This window comes from Lepidochelys kempii, chromosome 9 (genome assembly GCF_965140285.1).
Source record: "Lepidochelys kempii isolate rLepKem1 chromosome 9, rLepKem1.hap1, whole genome shotgun sequence".
NCBI classification, from domain to species: domain Eukaryota; kingdom Metazoa; phylum Chordata; order Testudines; family Cheloniidae; genus Lepidochelys; species Lepidochelys kempii.
In genome coordinates, this window is record NC_136388.1 from 98,885,721 (window position 1) to 98,909,539 (window position 23,819).

At 46.8% G+C, this 23,819-nt stretch overlaps 1 protein-coding gene across 1 annotated transcript in view; it reads left to right on the forward strand.

Moving 5' to 3' along the window:
* GPC3 (glypican 3) overlaps positions 1 to 23,819 on the forward strand; it is a 284,726-nt gene that overhangs the window by 235,327 nt on the left and 25,580 nt on the right. The window contains exon 7 of the mRNA XM_073358506.2: positions 1,172 to 1,328. Within this exon, the coding sequence (XP_073214607.1) occupies positions 1,172 to 1,328 (157 nt within the window). The remainder of the gene's footprint in view (positions 1 to 1,171; positions 1,329 to 23,819) is intronic.

Sequence of the window (23,819 nt, forward strand, 5' to 3'; positions counted from 1 at the left end):
TCCTTGCAACCTCTACCAAACAGCCAAAGAGCTGGCTGATTTGCCCATCCGGCCTGTTGGTTTTCTGCGTTCCTTCTCTGGCCCACGTCACCTGTACTGTGCATCGGGAGCAGTGCACACGGCTAACTTTGCCTGGCTCTGATAGAAGAGCCTGACCCTAGGGTGATGGGACTTTTGTCGCTGACCTCTTTGAAAACGAGATTTGGTTCTAAAGTAGGATGGCTGCCTTTTATTGGACAGTTGAATTCTGACAGCCAGGTTATCCTTAAACCAGTTCTCCCTAGCTATAACAGTATTGTTGGTAGGCCTGACTTTCTGAAGGGCTGATCCCCTGGGCTTTGATTGGAGTTCTCAGCACTTCTGCGTATCTGGGCTATTATTTTTGTATATTTACATAGCACAGGCGGGGCGCCGTGTGTCTCCAGCCTGGCGATGCACAAGGATAAAAATCCTGCAAGATCTATCCTTTCTTTTCATACTTGTTACTTCCGAGTGGGGCAGTTCTCTCTCCAGCCAGCATTTTGTCATTTTCGTAGAGATCTTTATTAGGCTGAGAAGACTGAGAGTCCAATCTCGCAGGTCTTTGCATGCACAACACCCATTGACTTCTTCAAGTGTTAACTTAGGGTTCCAAACCACTAGCTCTGCTCCCACTGAAGTCAATGGGAGTCTGGCTGATTTCAGTAGGAGTTCAGTAGCAATACTGAGTGCTTTTCTGAAATCCCACTCTTCGGGGGACAAAGCCCCTCTCTGACACAGCAAAGGGGCCATATGTAGCTGGTTTAGAACGCCTGTTTGGGAATTCTCCTTGTGGCACGTAGCCCGGCTTAGGCCAATTCCTCTGTGTAGGGAGCATGTTGGGGGCAACTGCAGGGCAAAATTCTTCAGTGCAACTTTTTTTGCCATTTGGCTCATCTCAATTGTGTACACGAACATCCCTGAGCTCTTTAACGAGCCGACACTTGGGCTTGATGAGTAATTAACTTTCCCTCCTGCCTCCATTCCTCCTTCATGCATGTCTCAAGCAAAGGGTGTGAAAGGAACTGAGGTTATTAAAGTATGATTTCTGCTGTTAAGAATGAATCAACACTTGAGATGGGGGAAGCCCTGCAAAGTGGAACAATGGTGAAGGGGGCTTTCCCATTGTTCTGTGCCACCTTGTGTCTTTCAGCTGTTGAAAGGAATGTCAATATCCCGGCGAAAAGCTCCAGACAAAACCACGGATGAGGACGAGTCAGAAAGCGGAGACTGCGATGATGAAGATGACTGCAGCGGCGGCTCCGGAAATGGAGAACTAAGGGTTAAGAATCAGCTCCGGTTCTTAGCAGGTGATGAGAATAATGACTTGAGTTTTCGTTCCCGCTCTGAACGTTACCTAGAACTTGGGCACAAGGGTCCATTAACGCCGAACTTAATGGAATGATGCTAGGGATGAATCCGGTCCCGGGAGTGTTTTGTTCAGCAGACACGTGGCAGATTTTTGTATGTAAGCCTCACTGACACTAGCGAGCACGGCTAGAATAACTCCCCAGTGACCTGGGAGGAGAGGACACGAGCTGCGTGCTTTCCTCTACGCCAGGCTTTCTGGGGAAGTTGGCTGCTGCCCAGCTGTCTGTAACTGGGAGGCCATTTGCATGGCTCCTCTGAGGAGGCTCCATTACACCCATGTGTAGCTGATTTCATCCCCCTGTAGGTGTGTTGTGTATTCCACAGCATGGAAAGGGGCAGTAGCCACTGAGTGAAGGGAAAGAGGGTTTGGGGCTAATTCTCATTTACACTAAGGCCCATGTACACTGCTCTGACAGTGTAAAGGGACCAAGTAGATGTCAATATTATGTATCCCCCCCCACTACTCCCCCAAGACCATTTACACAGCCTGGAGGGTGTAGGATGGCCTCAGTGTAAATGAGAATCCAGCCCACTGTGTGTGGGAAGAGGCCATTGCCTTGAAGTGGTGCTCCTCCTTTTTTAAGGCCTGTGTGTACGAGTCGGGTTCAACGGGAGATTTTACATGTTTTTATGCATAGGTGGTGACCAAAATCCAGTTCTCTACCCTACCCCAACCCCTGGTGCTCCAAACACCCTGTGGAACATGGGACTCTGTGAGATCAGTTTTCTGTCTGGTAAAGGTATTGAAAAGAGGGAGGACCCCAGAGTGGGTCGCGATCCCATTTTAATGGGGTTGCCAAAGCTGGTATTGGCCCTGGGCCCCAGCAAGTCTGAAGCCCAAGACCCACCACCCAGGGCTAAGGTTACATACCCCCTCCCCAGGGCAGAAGCCCTTGGGCTTCAGCTTTGCCCCCCCCCACCACCACCCGGGGCGGCAGAGCTCGGTCTTTGGTCCCCCCTCCTGAGGTCGTGGAGTAATTTTTGTTGTCAGAAGGGGGTCACGACGCAACGAAGTTTGAGAACCACTGCTCTAAAACAAACCAAACTGTTTCTATTTCAATCTGGACTGCTACAGCTCCATTGAAAGCAGCAGCTCCAACCACTTCCCTGATGTAACTGAGACCAGAATAGCCATTTAGCCCTGATCTGGGGCCGTTGAAAATTGACCTTTGGACTTTGGTGGAGCTTCACTGACTTACACCAATTTAATTCTGTTTCAAGGGCTGTAGGCTTCTCTTCTTAAAGACCAGACAACAGAACCTGGATAAAATCAGCCCTGTGGCTTTGAAGTTTAAGAGGCAAATTTGGACTCTTAAACTAAGCCCAGATGTTTATAAATTCCCTTCCATTGATCTGAGACAATTAAAATATCCCTAACAGAGTGGGGGATGAGAGATTTAATAGCAGCCTCCTGTCCAAGATTGTGTTTTTTACATAATATGTAAATAAAATATTTATATTCAAATATCAGTTGAGACAGAAAAGATTTTTTAAGTCATCTAGTCCAACCCTAACTGATGTTAGACAACAAAATAAAAATCTAATTCAGATAAGGATGAAATGCACTTTCTTTCATCAAACACTTAAACATCAAGGCATATGTAAGGGAAATACAGCTGATTCAGCTATGCCCCATTGTATCAAGCTAAGCCTGGAGATGCAGGTTTCATCCTATATCAAATCTTTGTGTCACAGCTTCATGTTATTTCAGTACATTTTAAATTTCCTTTTATGCCCTTTAGCCTAACAGTATCACTGATCTCTGAAGACATGCATAATCCTTCGCTACCTTTTTCCGTCTCTCTAGGCTGGTCTAATCACTGTATTGATCTCCCAGATACCCTATCTGTCTAGATGTTTATATCTTTCTTGTCACCCTGGTATGTGAACACATTAAATGAAAAAAGGAACAGAAGGATTCTCTCTCTCATTTTATCTGGCTGAAGGGTATTTGTTGCTTACTTCTATGGTGTACGGAAAACTGTTAAAATGACAAGCTATCGCTTTAATTTGTAAGGGGTTTTCTGGCCCTGTGTGCAGGATAGGAGGCTCTGTAGGGAGGCATGTGAACTGAGTAAGTCTGCAAAGAGCCAGCCTAGGGCAAAATGGAGGTGAGTTGGGCCCCTCTGCCTTAAGGAGCAGCCTGCATTGTCTCTCTCTGATTTTGGTTCTTGTATGTTACGGTTCTGGATTTAAAAAAAAATAAATTAGTGTTATGTTGCAACCTTACAGCAAGAATATTTAACGTTTTTTATCTAATTTCTCTGTATGCCGTGAACTTCCTTCTCCACAATAGCAAATATCACTGGTAAAGAGTGAAGTCTTAGTGAGATGTTCTTGGCATTCCACTCTCTTCAGGCTTCACCCTGCAATACAGGAGCCAGCAAAGCAGTTAAGCACATGAGAAGTCCCATTGAAATGAATGGGGCTGTTCTGGCATTTCCTAACTTTTGAGTTCTTGCCTTTGCAACCTTAATGTTCTTTTAACGTAGCTTTTTGGATGTAATATAACTTTAGAGTATACTCTCGTTGGAGAAATTTCTGTGGAAAGATGTGAAATGCTTTGTGATTTGGGCTGAAAACCAGAAAAAATGTTTTGAAATCCCATTTTGACATTTTCAGAATTAAACGTTTAGATTTTTTTTAAATGACTTTTTGTTTTGAAATTTGTATTTGCTATTATGTGATATTTATTACGTATTATAATCTAGTAGAAAATTTAAAAAGTCAAAAGTAAAACAAAACCTTTTGATTGACTCTCGTTGAAATGTTTTTAGAACTTTCCGATATGAGTTTTGAACTGTTCTGTGGCTGTTCTGATTTGAAACAGAGCCGGATTCTGAAATCTCAAACTCTTCCATCCTCGGCACAGCTTTGCAAATATGTGCGTACATCCAGGCTTGTGTGGGTTTATCTTCCTGCCTACCAAGGAGGGTAAAGAGGCACAAGGAGGGTTGGTTTCTCAAATTATTGATGGCTCCCCTTTTTTTAATTACTGGACACTTTTATATCATTGAAGTCTTTGGGTGTCAGAATGTGCCGTTATTCCTCTGCGTTGTGGAGTATTGTTAGGTTAGTGATCAAACAAGTCGAATAACTTAAAGTGGACTTTTGAGGTCTTGTTTGACCGTTTTCTGGTTCAAAATCAGTGAGTGACAGTTTGGCAAGTTGTTTTTCTTTCTTTTTTAACTTGTTCTCCAAAGTAATGTTCAGTTCAGCTGATACTCTCTTTCCTTGTCCCTGACGTCTAATTTGCCGTAGGGTCAACATGCAGAAAGTCCAAATGCTATCAAGAAGCATAAGAACTTTCAATAGAATGGTGGCTTCTCTCTAATTAATTAAATCACAAAAGGAGAGACGATGCACCAGCATACCATTGTGGCAGTAGATGGTTAAAACCCTAGGAAGACACAGTGGCTGGTGATAAAAGGCAGAATCCTGAGCAGAAGTTAAAACAAAAGATGATCACAATTTGCCAGCGAGGAGACTCTCCCTGAAAGAAGATTCAACACCTACTGACCTTTCAAGGAGCTCAGTTTGATTGTGTGTAGATACTGGTGATCTAAACCTCTCCTGCTCACCAGTTACTCATATGCGGGGTACCTCTGGTTCTAGCAGTTTCAGTACTAACAGCCGCTGACCGCCCCTTTCCCTACCAGCTGTCACCCTGAATGGTTTTGAAAATCAGGAGAAACAAAAACAAACAGAGAAAAAAACACATTGTTTCCAATATACTAGTTTTGATTTATCTCCTGTTCTATAAAGTGTAACCTTTGTTTCTTATTTATAATGACCCTATAATAGCTGCATGGTCAACTGAAACCTTAAGGATTTAAACACACTTGTAAACTGTCAAGTCAAAAGTTTGTGAGTGACTATAAGCATATGCTGGCGAGCTCTATATGCTAATAAATTCATTATTATGTTGCCCCACTGGAATAAGCACCGAGATAGAGGGATTTTATGATAGACCTTTTATCCTTTGTCACATCTGCAACACATTAAAGATTTTGAAGGCAGATAATGTTTACAATAGGAGAATGATTGAAAAGCTTCTAGATCAATGAGCAGAACTTCCTGTTTTTCAGTGGGAAAGCCCTGGAATCTGCACCATGTACACGTAAACCCTAAAATAGATCTGTACACACACACACATGTATGTACGCCACACCAATGGCAAGTCAGGTCTCTGAATAAATGATAGTATTCCCCCGCAAATTGCAAGGTACTGCGAATGTGTCCAGAGTTGTGTATTCACCCGCTTCTGAAATCAATCATGCTTCACTTGTACCCACCAAAGCAGACAGGCTGGTTGCTTGCTGGCAAATTGCTGACATTCCGAATAGCCACCCAGTAATTAACTCACCTCTGGAATGCTCTGTCAAGACGTTACTTATAACCAGCCAGCCTGCTGCCAGGAAGCCTGAAAATAAAACATGAGTACTGGAGACAACACGCCATGGTGAGTGGCTTTCACGTACGTGGAGCATGAAGATCGCCTTTTGCTGCGTTTACTGAGGATGGCGGCCTGGCACACTTCGCTTGCCCGGGGTGACTTGGCAATTGCAAGCTGCCTGGGCAATGTCTGAGCACCCCCCAAAATAGCAATTGCCAAGAGGGATAAATAAATCCCTTTTAGGACCCATCTTCTGGGAACACTTAGGAACATACCTGCCAGTTGGAGCAATCTGGCGGATTCCCAGGGGGATGGGGGAAGGGAAGGTTCAGAGATAGCCTAAGTTGTCCCTGAAAGGGAGAAGCTGAGCAATATGGAGTAGAAGTGAAGCCTGTCATGGGCATGGAAATCTGCTCCATCCCCTCTGCCGTTCAGACAGCCGTAGGGGTGCGTGTGAAGAGATACTGACATAGATGTGTGTGATAACGATATATGCAGCCTGTGTATAACAATGCCACCTGCTGGCTGCTCCTGCTGCACCCGTGGAGCTAATTAATCTCCTTTGATCATGCCGCCTGCCTCTTGGTTGTTCCTGCTGGGATCCACAGCTGAGGGTCCAAAGTGTCCATCCACCTCTTCACTGCTGCGCCATGGATTCTTTTGCTCCAGCAAGCTCTGCCGAGCTGCCAGTTTTAAGTCTCCCTGCGTTACCAAAGCAGCAAAGCAGTGTAGCCGGTGGCACAGTTTCCTCGTCTTGTGTTGGAGACATGTGCTCCCTCTTGCACATTCAGCTGCCTACACAGGGATAAATCAATGCTTATGGTGGGAGAGGAGCAGAACTAGCTCTGAGAGCTACGGGAGGATCCAGAGCACCAGGCAACGCCCAGCCACCCAGTCTGGGCCCATCCTTGTGTTTTTGTTATTTGCTAGAGATGTACTTTGCACCCAAGTCTAGAGACGTCTATGGAGCCTCTCTTATTTGTATCAGAGTGGCCCATAACTGGGCTTGGAATGATCAGCATTTTATCGGTAAATGTTGATTTCACCGTAACCCACCCAAACGGACAAAAAAACACTTCCATCAATATTAACTGAAATTTACGGATAGGCAAAGCTAGAAAAATGCTACTTGAGAACTTATCAGAGTTTGACTTAAGGACACTTACTATATATTTTGATGTGACGTTGACAATTCATATTTTAAAGGTTATAAAGCTGTAACTTTTTGAAACTCAACATCTAATGTCATTAAATAATTCATGTCTGACCTCCCCATAATTTCCTTCCACTATGAAAATTGAAATGGATAAAAATCAGGGGGAAATGCATAAAGGCCCATGATGTTCTGCAACTGTGAACTTTTAAATTGATACAAATAAAAAAAATGCTTAAAAATAAACATTGATATTATCCATCAGAATGATAAACCAAATACATCGTGAATTGTGCCAAGCCCACCCATACCTCATCTCTGTAATGCCTATTATTTGCTCTGCCAATGATTTAGCCTTTGCATGGGGATGCTGAGAAGGACACTGTCAAGGCTTCAGGCTTAAAAATTGCCAGACTCTGCTTGCCAAGAATGAATTAAAGCTGTTCATTTGAGGGATCCCTGAAACAAGACTACAGATTGAATGTTACTTCTAATGAGATGTGTTAAATAATAAAAGCAGCTGTGTGTTGTTAGATTCCCAGCCAATAAGCCAGTACTTGTGGTCAGTGTTAGGGCATATGCTTTGGCTTGTATAGTGGCAGAAGTAAACAAACACACCTGAGCTATTCTTCCTCTAGGCATCTTCTTTTTAAAAGCTTCTTCAAAACCTAAGTATATTATGCATAGTACTTTTCCCAGTCCACTTCTAAATGTCTCCAATGATGGGTCTTCCATGAGACTGTCCCACAGTTTAACAGGTCTTACAGTTAAGACGTCATTCTTGATACTCAGCACAGATTTTTCCTTTGATTAATTTCATCTCATTAAACCCTCAGCCCCTAAATGTCTCGCTTTAGGTGTCATTGATCCAAGCTCTCTATATTCACTATTGCAGCAGGGGCCAGCAGATGGCACATGTGGTCTTCTAGTTTGTTTTTCTGAGCACATGAGAGGATTTTCCAGCTTGGGGAGTCATGCTGTGGAGGTGTTAGTTTTTGTTGTTCATGATTCTGTGCGAAGGCAGTGGATCTTGAATGGGAAGCTGTGTGAGAAGCAGGGCAGTCTGCTCTCTGCCTGTGCCTGTGATTGGAGCCAATTTCTGAGGCAAAGTTGTCCCCTGGAAATTGGGCATTGATGTCGAGCTGAGATCCCCTGAAAGAAGTGGTTGCCCTGAATGCTGTTTGGCCATCTCTGTTCCAGGACTGATATGTGCACCTGTAAAACAAGTTGCACATAGAATGTACCCAGATTCCATGTCACGATCTCTTCTCCACTGGGAAGCTGGCTTGTAAGGCCCAAGACACCTGGTTCTGCTCAGCAGAGGGGTGTTGCCAATTTCAGACTGGGGACTGTTATGCTGGAAGAAGGGCCTACTACGCTGTTCTTAATTTTTATAAGATAATCTTGTCAGGCCCTTTATAATTTTGATTGCTCTTCTGTGAATGCCTCTCTGCTTGGCCATATCTTTTGTGTTCTGAGATGTTCATATCTGAAGACATTTAAAGAGCCATTCTGCTTGATTTGGAAATGAATCCAGATCTTCTGTTTAAAAAAAAAATTCCTTGGATGTTTGCTTAGGAAGAGCCTTTCAAATACAGTGTAACGACGGGCATCTGGAGATGCATTGTGACATTTTAAAGGTATGCATGTATTACCAGATCAGATGAACTGTTCAGATTGGAGTATCTACATTCTCTGCTCTTTTCCTTTCCACATTGTTGAATATTTTGGGGGTTTTAATCATAATCTACCTAGCAGCAATTTTAATTGTAAATTAATTCAGTTTTTTGTCTATCAATGGCTTAATATTTGAGTAAAGTGATAATAGTACAGACATGCTGTTCTACAAGACATTAATCCTGTCCTAGAGAGGAAAAAAATGGTCCAAATGCCAACTAGATTATTCTGCCATGAGAACTGAATCCAGGCCAATTACGCAGTGCAATGGCACTATTACCACTATTCTAATGCAAGTGTTTGTGTTTGTTGGGATTTCTGTTCTCCTTTTAATGAGGATTTGGTTGGAAGTCAAGAATTCTATGTCATTATGGAAGATGAAGGAGGCGTCTCATGTAATAATGTATTGAATCCCTAATTGTATCAAGTGGCAAATTCATTAATTCACTTTTGTTTTGCTTTTTTAATTGAAGGCTATAAGACACATAACAATGACTTTTAGTGCAGTCAACAAAAAAGTATCCATTTATTGACAGGCTGATACAATTAGCAGTGGCTTTCAGAGACAGGGTCGCTATTAGCTTCCCCTTCAGTGGAGTGTGTTCAGTGCAATAACATGATCAGGCCATATACTGAGTGTAACGTGCGTGTGTTTTACAGGTTTGTTGTAACTCTTACATTGCCAGGCCCTTTAGAGAAACGTTGAGTCCATAATTTACCAAACTGGACAGGTGAGAAGTCTGTTATAATAAACTTACAGATTAGACAGAGAAAGTATTTGCGCAGAAGCATCGGTTATATTAACAAACAAATCTACGGTTCGTTTTAATTTTATATTCCTTTTTGGTTCTGTTGGTCATTTTTAAAAACCCCTTCCATGTCAAAGAGGGCTGAATATTTTTGACTAGTTTCTCTCTAGCACTTCTAGGCATTAGCTAACAGTGGCAGCTCCTTAGCCCATTTAACGTTAAACCAAGAATAATGTGCTATTTACTTGAAAACCTAGGTCAGTAGGAGACGTTAAAGTCCGTGAGAATCCCATGACATAAACCCCCTGCACGTCACATTTAAAATTGGTCAAATAACACACTGAGTCCAATTTTCAAACAGGCATGTTAAAAGTCTGTCTATATCCTGCTTTCTCAATCTGGCACATACAAGATATTGAACTCAACAGAAGGGTAGCAGGGGGAATTTAATAGCCTATGTCAGTGATTTTCAAATTTTAGCAACCCGAGGACCCCCATTTTGTTTTAAAAATTTTTGGGGACCCCCAAGCCCCACAGCTCAGCCCTTGCTCTGCCCCCCTTCCCCAAGGCCACACCCCCTGCTCACTCCATATCCCCTCCCTCTGTCGCTTGCTCTCCCCCACCCTCACTCACTGTCACAGGGCAGGGGGCTGCGGTGCAGGAGGGGGTTCAGGATGCGGGTTCTGGGAGGGAATTTGGGTGTGGGGTGCGGGCTCTGGGAGGGAGTTGTGCAGGAGGGGGTGTAGGGTGCAGGCTCTCGGAGGGCATTTGGGTGCAAGAGGGGGTTTGGGCTCTGGGAGTGAGTTTGGGTGCTGGAGGGGGTGTGGGCTCTGGGGTAGGGTAGGGGGTTGGAGAGGGGGTGAGGGGTGCGGGCTCCAGCCGGGTGGTGCTTACCTTGGGTGGCTCCTGAAAGTGACTAGCACGTCCTTCTGGCAGCGGCTCCTAGGCGGGGAGATCAGGGGGTCTCCATGTGCTGGCCCTGCCTGCAGGCACTGCCCCCCGCAGCTCCCATTGGCCATAGTTCCCAGCCAATAGGAGCTGCAGAGTCAGCACTCAGGGTGGGGGCAGCGCATGGAGATCCCCTGCCCCCCCACCAGGACCGCAGAGATATGCTGGCCGATTCCGGGAGTGGTGCAGAGCTGGGGCAGGTAGGAAGGCTGCCTTAGCCCTGCTGCACTGCCGGACTTTTAGCGCGCAGGAGGTGCTGGGAGGGAGGGGAAGGAGTTGATCAGCGGGATCCCAGACCCCGGTTTAAGAAACGCTGGCCTACAATATAAAGGAGGTCAGACTACATGATCTAAAGGTCTCTTCTGCCCTTAAACTCTGTGAAACTATGACACAAAAGGAAGGATTTTGATGTCCCGTGAAGGCTTTGAAAAGAGCTCCCTGAGATGGCTCATCCACCTGAGATGTATAAATGTTTGTAATACCACTTTGCTGCTGCAAAACACTTCACCTTCATTTCTGTTTGAACACAGATAGTTATAGCCTGTATATTACCAACGTGTTTTCAGAGATGCTTTTCAACGGTGACATTTTGGGGGCTGATGTGTCTCTATAACTTGTTATCAGAACAGAGTGTTTTGCATGACGCAAGGCTTCAAAACAATTTCAAAAATGTCCCTCTGTTTTGCAGATGTCCACATAGTTGCAACATTTGAAGTCCACCGGCATCTTCAAGGAATCACAAATATCTTGTTCTCTAGCTGAAAATAACCAAACCTCCTCGTGCTAGTCAGTTTTCTCCTAAGGATCAGCTCAGCTGGAACCCCGGCATTTTACTTTAGGCCATTTTCTTCTGGAGAACAAACTAATGGAACAGTCTTTTTGTTAAGACAATGCTAAAGGAGCATTCCAAACAGATGCAAGCCAGGTGCTGCTTGCTAGCGGGCTGACAAGACAACCTGACATAGATAGCTTGGTGCATTGTGCTTGTTTCAGTCTGATGTACAAAGAGGAGTCTGTATGCGAGCTTGATAACAATACAACCCACTGACGGACTCAGTGTATACTGGATAGGGCCTCCCTTTCATGCATGACTTGCCTTTTACTAATGCCTTCTTGCAGGTAAACTGACGGATCGGAGTAATTGAAGGAGTGTAATAAAAGGGGTCCTGGCACACGCAGGTCCTGCCTGCATGAAGCAGAGTTCTGAACCCACTTTTGGGCAATGTTGCAGCTGCACGGCTAGTTCGTGGGCATCTCACGCCCCGGGGAACAGTCTTGGCTGGTCAGCACTAGGGTTGGCACTGCTGGCGGGGTGTATACAGCTGCCCCACCGCTGAAAACCAGCTCAGAAATTCCCCAGTGCCGAGAGCCCCAGAGAGATACCTTCCTGTGCCCGTGGCACTTTGAATTGCAAGGGAGTGTACTTGCTCTAACTCTGCTGAGCTCCGCTTGCCATTACTAGACTCCTGCTTGTACAGCCCTAGGGCTCCATCCTGCACCCGTTAAAGTCAACGGTAACACTGCCCCCGACTCCCCTGGGGGTACCCTGACTTTATGCCTGCCTCTCAGGGGGTGACACTGTCTGGGGCTCAGCAGCCTTTCCCTGAACCCGAAAACAGGCGATGCCCCCGGCGCGTGGAATAAAGAAGCAGGGTTTGGTTTTGGAGGTAGTAGCAGTTCTCTGTTAGTGGCAGAATGCTTCCAGGGGCCTCTCTGCAGCTAAAACCTGCGTCTCGCTCTCTAGGAGTTCCCTCTTCAGCCCAGAGTGCTTGGTTCTCTCCAGGAGTCGGAGCTGCCGCTCCTTGGCCAGGCAGCAGAAGCTAATCCTGATAACTTCCTTCCCTCCCGGGCTGGCCTGTGTATAGAATCGTAGGGTGAGACAGGACCGCGAGGGTCACCTCGTCTGAACCCCTGCCAAGGTGCAGGGTTTGCTGCACCTCACTGCATCATCTGCAGCTCTGTTACCGTACAGAGATGAATGAGTGAGAGCCGCTTGCCAATCACAGAATCGTAGGACTGGAAGGGACCTCAAGAGGTCGTCCAGTCCAGTCCCATGCACTCGTGGCAGGACTAATTATCTAGACCATCCCTGCCAGGTGTTTATCTAACCTGCTCTTAAAAATCCCCAGTGATGGAGATTCCACAACCGCCCTCGGCCAATGGGAGCTGCGGGAAGTGGCGCGGGCCGCAGGGACGTGCTGGCCGCCGCTTCCTGGAGCTCCCATTGGCTGGGAATGGTGAACCGTGGCCACTGGGAGCTGCGGGGGGAGAGAGGGGGTCGTGCCTGCGGATGGGCAACATAAACTGTCTCGTGGGCCGTGGGCTGAAGGTTGCCGACCCCTGAGATAGTGGGTGGGGCTTAGTCATGAGATTGATTCCTTTCCTGACTGGAAAGACTTCAATGGGCTTTGGAGCAGGCTCGGTGAAGAGACCTTCCTCTTATGTAGTATATTAACTTGTATGTCGTATATTAGACTGACCAGTTAAAGCTCACTCTCTTGTGATCACTGGACTCCACCACAGCCACATGCAGACTTCTGCTGAAAGAGCCCTTCCTTTCTAGCCATTGTCAAAAATACAGTTGAGAGGAAGAGAAATGTTCCAGCGGTGAAATCCCTGAGAGCATAGTTTGGGATCCAGATTTCTCTTTCACCTTCCTGGATTAACCGCAGTTGTGTCTTGGGGTATGCTCCACAAATCACTCATCGGTCCTGGACGTGATCAGTTACTGAGTCAACATCTTTCTGTTCACTTTCAATGGGCTTCAGAAACTGGGGAATTCATCATTCATCAAGAAGAAGCTCTCCTCAACTGTTCTGAATTAGCTGCGACCTGCTGCACAAACACCTGCCACCCTTGCTGAAGCTAACACCAGTAGTAATGTGAACTGAACCAGGTGGAGCCAAATGCTGGGTCAGATAATTCCCCTCGGAATCTCCGCCACAAGGAGCCAATCCTCCACCCCTCACCTGGCCCAGACAAGTGGTCTGTGGACTGCAGGGAGGTGCAGCCCTTCGCATGAGAGGTGTGCAGGCGTTGGACCCCCTGAGTGCTCCAGCCTCCCACATCCGAGCTGCACAGCTTCCTCTGTTATCAGCGCTTTTGGAGCCCACAGGGGAGGGCAGCAGCAAAGTTTCACCTGGATAAATAAATCACGTACAATCAAGTACTAAGGAACTGCAGGAGTCAAGTTTGCAAGCCCTTGCTGGATCTTTTAGGCGTTTGGCCCGCCTCACTTGGGGGCAGTAGCATCCAGCTCTGTCATTTAGGGCTTGTCTACACTCAGGAAAATTAATCCCAATTAACTAAAGGTATGAATTTAAAGCGGATTAGTTAAAGCTGCATTAAACTCCTGTGTGGACACTCTCATTCAGAATTAAAATAGTACTTAATTTGGTGTACCTTAATTCAAACTAAATAAAGGTCATTTAAATTCTGAATGAGTGTGTCCACACAGGGGTTTAATGCAGTTTAAGTAATCCACTTTAAATTCACACTTAGATTCTTGGGGCTGGTCTACACTAGGGAGGTTTAGGTTGGATATTAGGAAAAACTTTTTCACTAGGAGGGTGGTGAAACACTGGAATGCGTTACCTAGGGAGCTGGTGGAATCTCCTTCCTTAGAAGTTTTAAAGGTCAGGCTTGACAAAGCCCTGGCTGGGATGGTTTAGTTGGGGATTGGTCCTGCTTTGAGCAGGGGGTGGGACTAGATGACCTCCTGAGGTCCCTTCCAACCCTGATATTCTATGATTCTAGGTTGACCTAGCTATATTGCTCAGAGGCGTGAAAAATCCATACCCCTGAGCAACGTAGTTAAACTGATTTAAATCCCGCTGTAGACAGTACTAGGTCAGCAGAAGAACTGTGTTGTCGCCCTAGCTACCCTCCCTCGGGGAGGTGGATTTACTACAGTGATGGGAGAACCCCTCGCTCCATATGTGGTTCTGTAGAATTTTAAGTATAGACTTAGCCTTGGTGTTGCTTTTAGGGCTGATCAAAAATTTTCCAACAAAACTGTTTTTGCCGTTTTGTCACAATCGAAGCTTTCTCTAGAAATGTATCAATTTTGATTATTTCATTGTTTCATTTAGAACTTTAAAAAAAAACATTGCGATGAGGTTGAAACATTCCATTACGGCCTTATTGGAATGCGATGTTTCAATTTTGCATTTCAAAAGGGCTTTGTTGAGAAATGTTTTGTTTTCATTATATTACAAATATAACATTGAAAAAAGTCAAAATCAGACTGAAAGGTTTAGATTTTATGGAAACCGAACATTTCTGTGGACCTGAAAAAAAATCTAAAATGTCCTTTTTCAGGAAATTCTAAATGTTTGGTTTTGTTCAAATTCAGAACAAAACCACATTTTAATATGTCTGAATTTCCCACACAACGGAAATTCTAAGTTTTCATTAGCTGTCGTTACCTTGGCAGTTAGAGCTGTCAGAAATATTTTGCCTCTTCCATTGTTTTTTTATTTTCTTTTTTGTTCTTGAGGTGTTTGAGTTTTGCCAAAGGCTGGAGCAATGTGCTGCTTTTTGCTTCCTCTAACATGGTCTCACTGGAAGTGGAGCTGAAGCTCAGCTCTGAGATGGAAGCTTGCACTGTCCATTGGCTTCAGTTCGCTATGTGGTCACTACTAATGCGGAAGGGAAATAGGTGTTTGGGGGGGGGGGGGGGGGAGATGGAGTAAAATGCAGTGATTGAGCTTCCCGATCACTAGGCAGAAATCACCAAGTGACCCTTTAAGGTTTTGACCTGAAGCTGGGAATGGACGACAGGGGATGGATCACTTGATAATTCCCTGTTCTGTTCATTCCCTGGTCCGTAAGGAGCAACGCATGGGCTGTACTGAGAGAAGGCCCTTCCTGCCCATCCGAACTCTACCCTTGCTCTCTCTTCGGAGCCTCAAGATAATGAAGAGCTGTTGCTTTTCGTGGGTGTGAGTTTTGCATGCCCTAATTCCACCCACGGGAGGAAGGCTGGGCCTGGGCCCTGCTGAAACCTGAAATACAAACCCAACCAAAGGAAGCTGATTGGCAGCCGTGCGTTTCCTCTCCCAGAATTTTTTTTCGCAAAGGCTCCTTCGTGTGGATCAAAATCTCCTATGCCCTCAGCATAGTCAGGGACAGGGGCCCAAAATTCTGGGCTGAAGAAGGGGACAGAACAAGTCCAGAGGGGGAGGGGTTGTATGTTTTTCCTTCAGCTGAGTGGCCTACCTGTTCACTCAGCAGTAGAAAAATCCTCACTTTGCTGGTTGCCTGGGAAGCTGCTGTGTTCATTGCCCAGTTCTCTTGTGTGCATGTGCATCTTACACTATTATTTGCAGTTCAGGTTACTCACTGGTGCACACACCGTCTGATGGCTGTTACACATGGCTGCTTTGGGAACTCATTTAATATGAGTTGTAGCTGGCTTGGCAGGTAGCCGGACTGAAAGGGCATATGCCATCATCTTTTGTCCAGTCAGGGAGTCCCAGCAGGATTCATAAAATGTAAATTGCAACTGCAACGTGATACACATCTTTTTTCCCCCCTCCTTCCTTCCTGTTTCAGTTCAAATGTACTTTGAGGCCTGTGTAGTGTTGCTGGAGTTGAAGCTATTTTGGAAAGGACTGTGTCCCCTGGATCCCGGAGACATTTCCTGTCCTGGGACACGGCCTCTCACACATCTGTTGCTTGCAGCATATTTTTGGACTTTGGGTCCTTTATATGGGCTGCAGTTGTCAGGTGGGAGCCGGTGGTGATCATCATGCTTTGAGTAATATCCTTTGCCTCTACTGATGTCTCCTTTTTCTGTGATGCTACTTGGGTGCCATAAGTGCACTGATCGGTTCTTTATTGACAATTCCAATCAAAAGTCATTTTAAAAACAAAAGCCATTTTGAGCTCCCCACCCGTCATCGTTTTCGCTGCTCTCGGTTGCATTCTGAGATATTTCTTCATCTTTAGTTGCCCTCATAAATCTTGCATTACAGCAATCATTGTACAGAATCTAATAACATGTATTCCTACCAGATATTTTCCTGTTCCCCATGTCAGTCAAGCCAGACTGTCCATCACCTGTGCCACTTAACCCCTTCAGGAGTGGCGTTCACCCCCTCACATCCTGCTTTGTATCTTGTGTGCCTGTGTGGTTGCGGTCCTTGGCTTCTAGTGCTTGGGGACATGAACTGAGTGAGGATGTAGCTGGCAACATACATGCTATTTGTGGGGACTGTGACAGAGTGTCACCCTGGTACAGCTGGGCGTGGTGTCATTTGGTTACCTGTATTTGAGATAGCCACAGCTCTGGGCATCATGTTGTGTGTTTTGAATTAGACTTGTAGAAATTAGGGCTGGAAGAGTCTTATGAGGTCAGCTCGTTCATACATCTGCTAGTGTTTATCATTGGCCTTGAGCTGATGAAGACCACGGTGGGGACCTAGTTGACTCTGAGGCATCAAGCTTGTTTAGTCTGAGATCTGACTGGTGGAAGGAAGGAGGAGGGAGCTGCCATGTTTCCTTGGCTGGTACCCTCCAGCAGTAACCAAGCCCTTTAATGCTGATGTTATTTGTGTGTGCACAAGCAGAGGGGAATGCAGGGTGTCTGGTCTGGGGAAACCTACCTGAGGAGGTTGGATTTGGATGTCAGTGTGGTCAAGGGTCCATCTCTTGCTAGAACAATGATGCTGAGTGTGTACATAGCAGCTTAGCTCCCAGAGGATCTCCTCCTGTGTGCTCATATAGGAGTTGTGACCACAGGAAAGAGGGTACCACCCGGGCTCCTCTCTGGGAATCTTCATCTGCCACAAAGTCCCCTTGAGGTCACTGGCAGCTACACAACTTTAAAGTAGCCCTCAGGCTGCTCTAACTTACTCTGGGAAGAGCAACCCCAGGATTGGGGAAGCACAGAAATGACGTTTGTGCCCCCATGCTGCCATGCAAAGTGCTTCTGGGCTGCTGATGAGGATCTGGCCCTCCAGAATACTCATGTCCACATTCCAGCTCATAGGAAGACACGACAACATGTTACCTCCATCCTCAGACAACTCCTCTGACTCCCCGGCCTTTTTGAGCTCCACCTCCAAATTTCCATCCTTCTGTTTTAAAAATCTCCTCTCCCCCCCCCCCGGCTTTGTTCCATCAGACCTCCCGGACCTTGTCTCCCTCTGCTCCCCACACCCCCCCAGTACCCTCCATTCATCACTACCAGTTGGTGCCCCTTCAAAAATGTCATCACCTTTGGTGCAAGAGCCTCCTGCTGAGCATCTCCTGCCATCTGGAACAGCCTCCCCGTATCCTGTCTCTCTCCATCACGTTTCCAATCTTGGCTGAAAGTAACGTTTTCTCCTTTGCCGTCGTCTCTGAATTCCCTCTTCCTCTGCCATAACATTGTATCACTTTATTGAACTTCCTAAAGTGTTTTAGGATACAATTGGTACACAAGGCGCTATAGGAAACGAAGCTGCCTAGTATTTAATTGAAATGTGTCGCTCCCAGTGATGGCAATGCCCGGGGTCTGTCATTAGTCATACTAATCTCGCTCTTGATGGATGGTACCAACTTGAATGGATTGCCTAAGAGTGTGTTGTACAATGTAAAATAAACAGGCTGATATATTTGAAGATATATACCAGTCTGTTTGCCTTCAAGCTGGGCAGAAACAAGTGCTTTGCTGAGTGCCTTGTAACTAAACAATAAAATTAAAAATGCTGGCCCAATCCTGCAGAACACACATTGTCTAGCAATGGACAGATCTGGATGATGGGGGTCGTAACTTACCTTCTGGTTTTCTTTCTAAACACTTAACAGACAGACCAGGTAGGGTACGAGCAGCTGCAGAGCAAAGGCATTGGAGGCTGATAATGGTCCCGATTCAGCAAGGTATATATGGGCCTAGCATTCCTGCCTTAAAACATGAGTCGTCCCACTGAACTCAATATTGAGGTGCTTATGAAGTTTGGCACATGCTTAAATACCTTGCTGAACTGGGGCCAAAGTTATAACGCTGTTAGCAGATGCTAAATAGGTTATTTAGTGACTTGAATTTTATTAAATCTGTCAGCAATATTCTAGAAAAAGTAGTACCAGAAAAGAGAGCAGAAAAAGCATGAAAGGTGCCCAATTTCTGCTGGATCAGACCCCCTGAGAGCCGTGGGATCTGATGCATTGAGGGGGATGTGGTTCCCTGGATTCTGACTCATAGCAGATGTGCCCAATTTACATTACAGCTTAATACCTTTGTTTTAAAATGTTATTTCAAGACAAATGTGTTAAAGCAGATGTTTCCAGTAAAACAAATATTTGTGTAATTTACAAACAACTTCCTGCTGCCAAAACTCATTAGAAAATGGGGGAGGGGGGAATAGTTCTCCATACAAAAAAAAAAAAAAATCTAAAAATAAAATCCATCCTGAGAATGCATTTCCACATGTTGGGTGAAAATAGCTCCAGAGCGTTGAGGAGCTCTGAGAGAGAATAAGTGGTTTGAGAACGATTTATGGAAGCCTATTTAAAGACAACTATCCTGCTCGTGTGAATAAACAGAAGGCAAATACCCACAGATTATACGCATTCAGTAGCACAAATCTTAATGTAAAAATGCTGAGCCAGCTTCTGTTTTGAAGGGCAATCACAGAAAGGCAGCATGGGATTTTCGAAGTCACCTATACACTTTTGAGAATTCCACCCCCGGTTTGTAAAACGGTTTATTTACTGTATTGAATTTCCACCTGATTTCGGGCCCCTTTCCTAATTCAGTTGTGGCTGGTGGCAGCCCGCATCTGGGCCCCACTGTACTATCTCAGACTGATTTTACATGAAAATGAACCCTGGAGAGTTTCATTGCCCATGTATTAAAACAGCCAATAGGGGTAATCATCTGAGATTCATTCCAGGGCACCTTGCTCCCTGTACCCAGCCCCACCCTGCGGGGGCTGCTCAGAGCCTGGGGGTGTCTTTGGGGCAGAAGGAATGGCGTGGGCCTTCCTTTGGACCTGAGATTCCCCATTAGCCTTTTGTAAAGCTGGGTTACAACCCTTTGCATTCCAGAAGGCCTTTGGCATCACACTGATGTATTGGGGGGGAGGTGGGTCTGGTGGCTAAACTGCCTGGTGGTCAGAGTAGATGATTGAGTGTTCCCCTCTATGTCACAAGACCAGGGAGTGAGGAGAGCTGGGTTCCAATCCTCGCTCTGCCCCAGGCACTTTGGTTCATCTCTTTGCATCTCCGATTCCCGGACAGCAGGACTTCCCTGCCTCTGCGGGCTGGTGTGCGGTGCATGGTGATTCATTCGGGCTTGGTAAATGAGTTGAGACTTGTGTGTGTGGGGTCTAGGCATCTTCCTTGTGACACTGGGTTTAGCTGCTCTGTTAATCTGATGGGTTTGGCATTTAGCCCCAAATCCTCTCCCCCGGGGCACATCCCGAGTGTGTACTGAGGGCCTCTTGGGGGGCCAGGGAGGAATTCTTCACTGCCTCTCCAGTCTCAGAGCTAAAGTAGCCTCCACCGCACATGCAATGCCTCTCTTTCCCCACGGTGCATAGCATCCACTCCCCCAGTCCCTCCCGTGCTTTTCCCCTAGGCAAATCGAGGGAGGGGTCTCCCTGGGAGGCTGCACTCACTGCTGGAGCAGTTCACTATGAAAGTGAAGCAAACAGACCTAGCTCATAGAGCGACCTGCGCAGTGCGAGCAGACGCATGCAGGGCATTCCTCAGAACAGCTGGGATCCCTCCCCCCTGCGAATCTGCTTTTAGACATCGCATAACTGGGGCCAAGAGACCATTCCTCCGTCCGTCTCATTCTGCCTTTCCCTTGAACTATTCCCCAGCCCTTGTAGGGGCATTCGGCCAGCACGCAACGCCTTTGTATTTCCCCTGAAATGAAACATGAGTAGCTGTTCGCGTCGCTGGTGATGCCCATTCACCTTTCCTCCTCGCAGCTCAGGAGCAAGTGAACCGTTTGGTTTCGAAGCTCCCTCATAGAATATCAGGGTCGGAAGGGACCTCAGGAGGTCATTTAGTCCAACCCCCTGCTCAAAGCAGGGCCAATCCCCAATTTTTGCCCCAGATCCCTAAATGGCCCCCTCAAGGATTGAACTTCACAACCCTGGGTTTAGCAGGCCAATGCTCAAACCACTGAGCTATCCTCCCCTCCTAATATCCAGGCCATTCGGGTCCACCTTAGGCCCTGCTTCTGGTGTCTATTTACAATGAATGCCTGCACGCTCGACACTCATGTTACGTACAACTTGACACCCGACTTGGTCTTTCTGGGTTTCCCAGGCTACAGCCGCTGTACGAGTCGTGGTTTTGGTAGCCACAAGAGCTAGCAAGCCCCCGGCCTTCCGTTTCTCCACTGCAGGGGTATTCATTGGGGCACACACGTGTGAACCTAATCTCTTGTCAGCTGAGAAGGCAGTTACTTGTAGCGTCGAGCAGGCTGCCCCACTAAATCCATCATTGCTGGGCACCTGTGCCGTAGACACGTGGCTCCACCACTTCGGAGAAGACCCAGTGTCATCCAAACAGGTGGAAATAAGGGTGGGCAGCCAACAACCCATAAACGAGCATTACAGGGGGAGGGGGGGTTCTGCTGGGAGGCTGGCTATCCTGAGCTGACTCGAATGGGAGTCATATAACCTTGTTTGCTGATCTTCGGTAATAAAACAGCCTCGGTGCTGAATATCTCAGCCACTGTTTCTCCATCCCACTTCAGTATTAAATTCCATGTGGGTGGGGCCACCAGAGACGTGCCCTTGGAGACCACTGCCATTGCACAAGCACACGGGCTTGGCCGCGTGCAGCTGTGCAGGTTCCCCTCCCTGCAGATTGTGACTGCCCAGGACAGGGTTAATCTGCCAGGTGTGTGTGCATGTTTTGAGACCGGTCTCCCACCTCAGGACACTTCTCCAGGGTGCCTGTTCTGGAGTCCTGTGGAGTGACCTCTCTGGATTTGGAACAGATCCTGAAATGGGGCAGAAAAACTCTGCCTGTTCCTTTCTCTTGGCCTGTGGCTTTTCTGGCATGGCCACAGAAACAGCCACCAGCCGGAATGTGGCTCTAATTCCCAGCGTATGGAGGAGTAGGGAAGACAGAGGCTGATTTGAAGGGCTTCTGTGGGCCTCATGGTGCCTCCCTTGGCCAACACGGAAGCAGGCATTTTAATCAGCCCTTTAATGTTCACCATGATGATCCCCTAAACTCTCCCATACGTTTTTATTGTGCTGCTGTCAGCAGCTCTTCAGGGTGGTCCGGGTAAGTGCCGGTGCAGAAGATGAAGTGCGCCGGCCGAGAAAGATGAATCTGGGAAGTGGGAATTACGCTTCTGATTCATTCCCTTGTGTGCGTTGGATTTTCCCTTTGTTTTCAGGAGGACATTTTTGCACAAAATTTTGAGTAAACAGGCTTTTCAGACACGTTGCTAAACAGGCTTGTGCAAAGGAGGTGAAAGCTGTCAAGGAAGAGATGCCTTCTTAGGACTCCTGGGTACTATTCCCAGTTCTGCCATGGGCAAATCACGTATTGCAATCTCTTCCTGCCTCACTTTAAACCAGCTGTAGATGGAGACCAGTGGATGGCACCTATCGTAAACCCTACCTCTTATCCAGCACTTTTCATCCGTAGATCTCAAAGTGTTCACAATGGAGGTTAGTGTCATTATGGAAACAGGCATGGAGAGGGATGTGACTGGCCAAAGGACCCCATCCACTGTTCTTTTTTGTGGGGGACAGTTACTTAATGTTTGCAGAGGGCTTTGAGATGGTCAGCTGAAAGGCAGTATTGTAAAGGCAACGCAATATTATTATGATGTTTCCAAACCACAATGTAGATAGTTGTCTATGAAAATCGTTATAAATGGGTGACAGCCGCATCTTGGAGAACAGTCTGCAGAAGCCATACACACCGGCCATGCCTGTAATACTGGGTGGTGCGTGTTAGTTTGTTGCACCACGTATTGAAGGTCAAGGTTTCCCTTGCGTGCAGAAGGTACAATTAAGAAAGGAGCATTGTATTTATTGGTAAAAGAACTCAGAGAAATACAGAGGGCAAGGGACGAAATAAAACAGCAAAGCACTTCGAGGAAAGATTAAGGTTATCAAAGGACACAAGTGACATGCAAAATCAACCTGCCTTATTCCAGTCTGGAGTGAATTGTAAGCCAAGTGCTGTACCCCTCACACTGGAAGTAATCATGCTTTTTGGGGATACGGGCAAAGAGCGGCAGTATTGTCCAGTGACTAGAACACTGGCCTGGGAGTCAGGAGGCCTGGAATCTACTCCCACCTTAATCACTGTGTTAACCTGGCCAAATTACATCCCTGTCACATGCCTCAGTTTCCCCACCTGTAAAATGGGATTGAGGATTCTTCCCTTTGTAAAGCGCTTAGGAATCTGTGGATGAAAAGCACTAGACAGTGGTGTTGTTTAGGCCAGTTATTTCAGTATCTTCTCCCATTTGGACTGCCTGCTGTCGGGCAGCTGTATGACCTGGAAGCAGCGTAACGCAGGGGTGGCTTGTCTGTCAGTAGATCTTGGAGTGAAGTGTAAAGGCCTTGAGTCTGCTGGAGTAAGTGCTCATGGATGCCTGGGTCTGCGGTGCAAACAGTTACAGGTGTAAAACTCAGGGGACCCCGTGCAAAAACAGCCCGGCATTGGAGAGTAAATGGAGCTGCCGCCACATTACAGAGACCTTGCTCCTGCAAAAATGTTCCATTCCTTGGTTTTGTTATTTCTGCCATGCTTGGTAATAGGGCTGCAAAGAGAGGGCCCAATCCTGTGGGCGTGGAAGTCAATAGCAAAATGCCGGGTGCAGGATTGGGCCCAGATGTATTATGTTTCAAAAGCTGCCATGTGGCATCCCTGATTAGGAGCTTGTATAATGCACCTAGTCAGACGCTGCTTCCTTCCCCCAGGAAAATACTGCCAGCAGCTTTCCAGCTTGTCTCTGTGCCCATCGCTTGAAGACTCTTCCCTACCCCCACCCCAATCCAGCAGGCTGCTCCTCACTGGCCCAGGGATTCCCTGTACAGGCCAGTTTGCAGGAGCAGGGCCTGAGTTTCTCCTGAGCAGGCCTAAGACACAACTGGGCCGATCCTGTGCCTTGGAGTTTTGTCCATTGACTTGAATGGCTGCAAGTATTCCCTAACGCATACTGAGATGGAAGTCCTTTTTCTCTGAACACAGGAGCTGGGGAGTGTCATAGAGAGAGGCAGTGAACTATGCCCACGTGTGCGCCAAGATCCCTGCATGGAGGGAACCCCCTGAATGTGGTTCCCCACTGCCACTCCTATGCACAGAAAGGGGGCCCGCTGCCTCTGGGGCCGTGTCTCCTCCCCTGGGCGAGGCAGGGTGCGTGGAGGAATTCACTATGCTCAGCGTGCTCCCTGGTGACCTCCTGAGGTGCTGTGCTTCCAAACACAGCGACTGCAGGTATCCCCCCACCCTGTCTCCCAGAGAGGAGAAATGTGCAAGGCATCCCTTGATCACAAATTCTAACTGTTCTCCCAAAGGCCTTTAGCCCCTC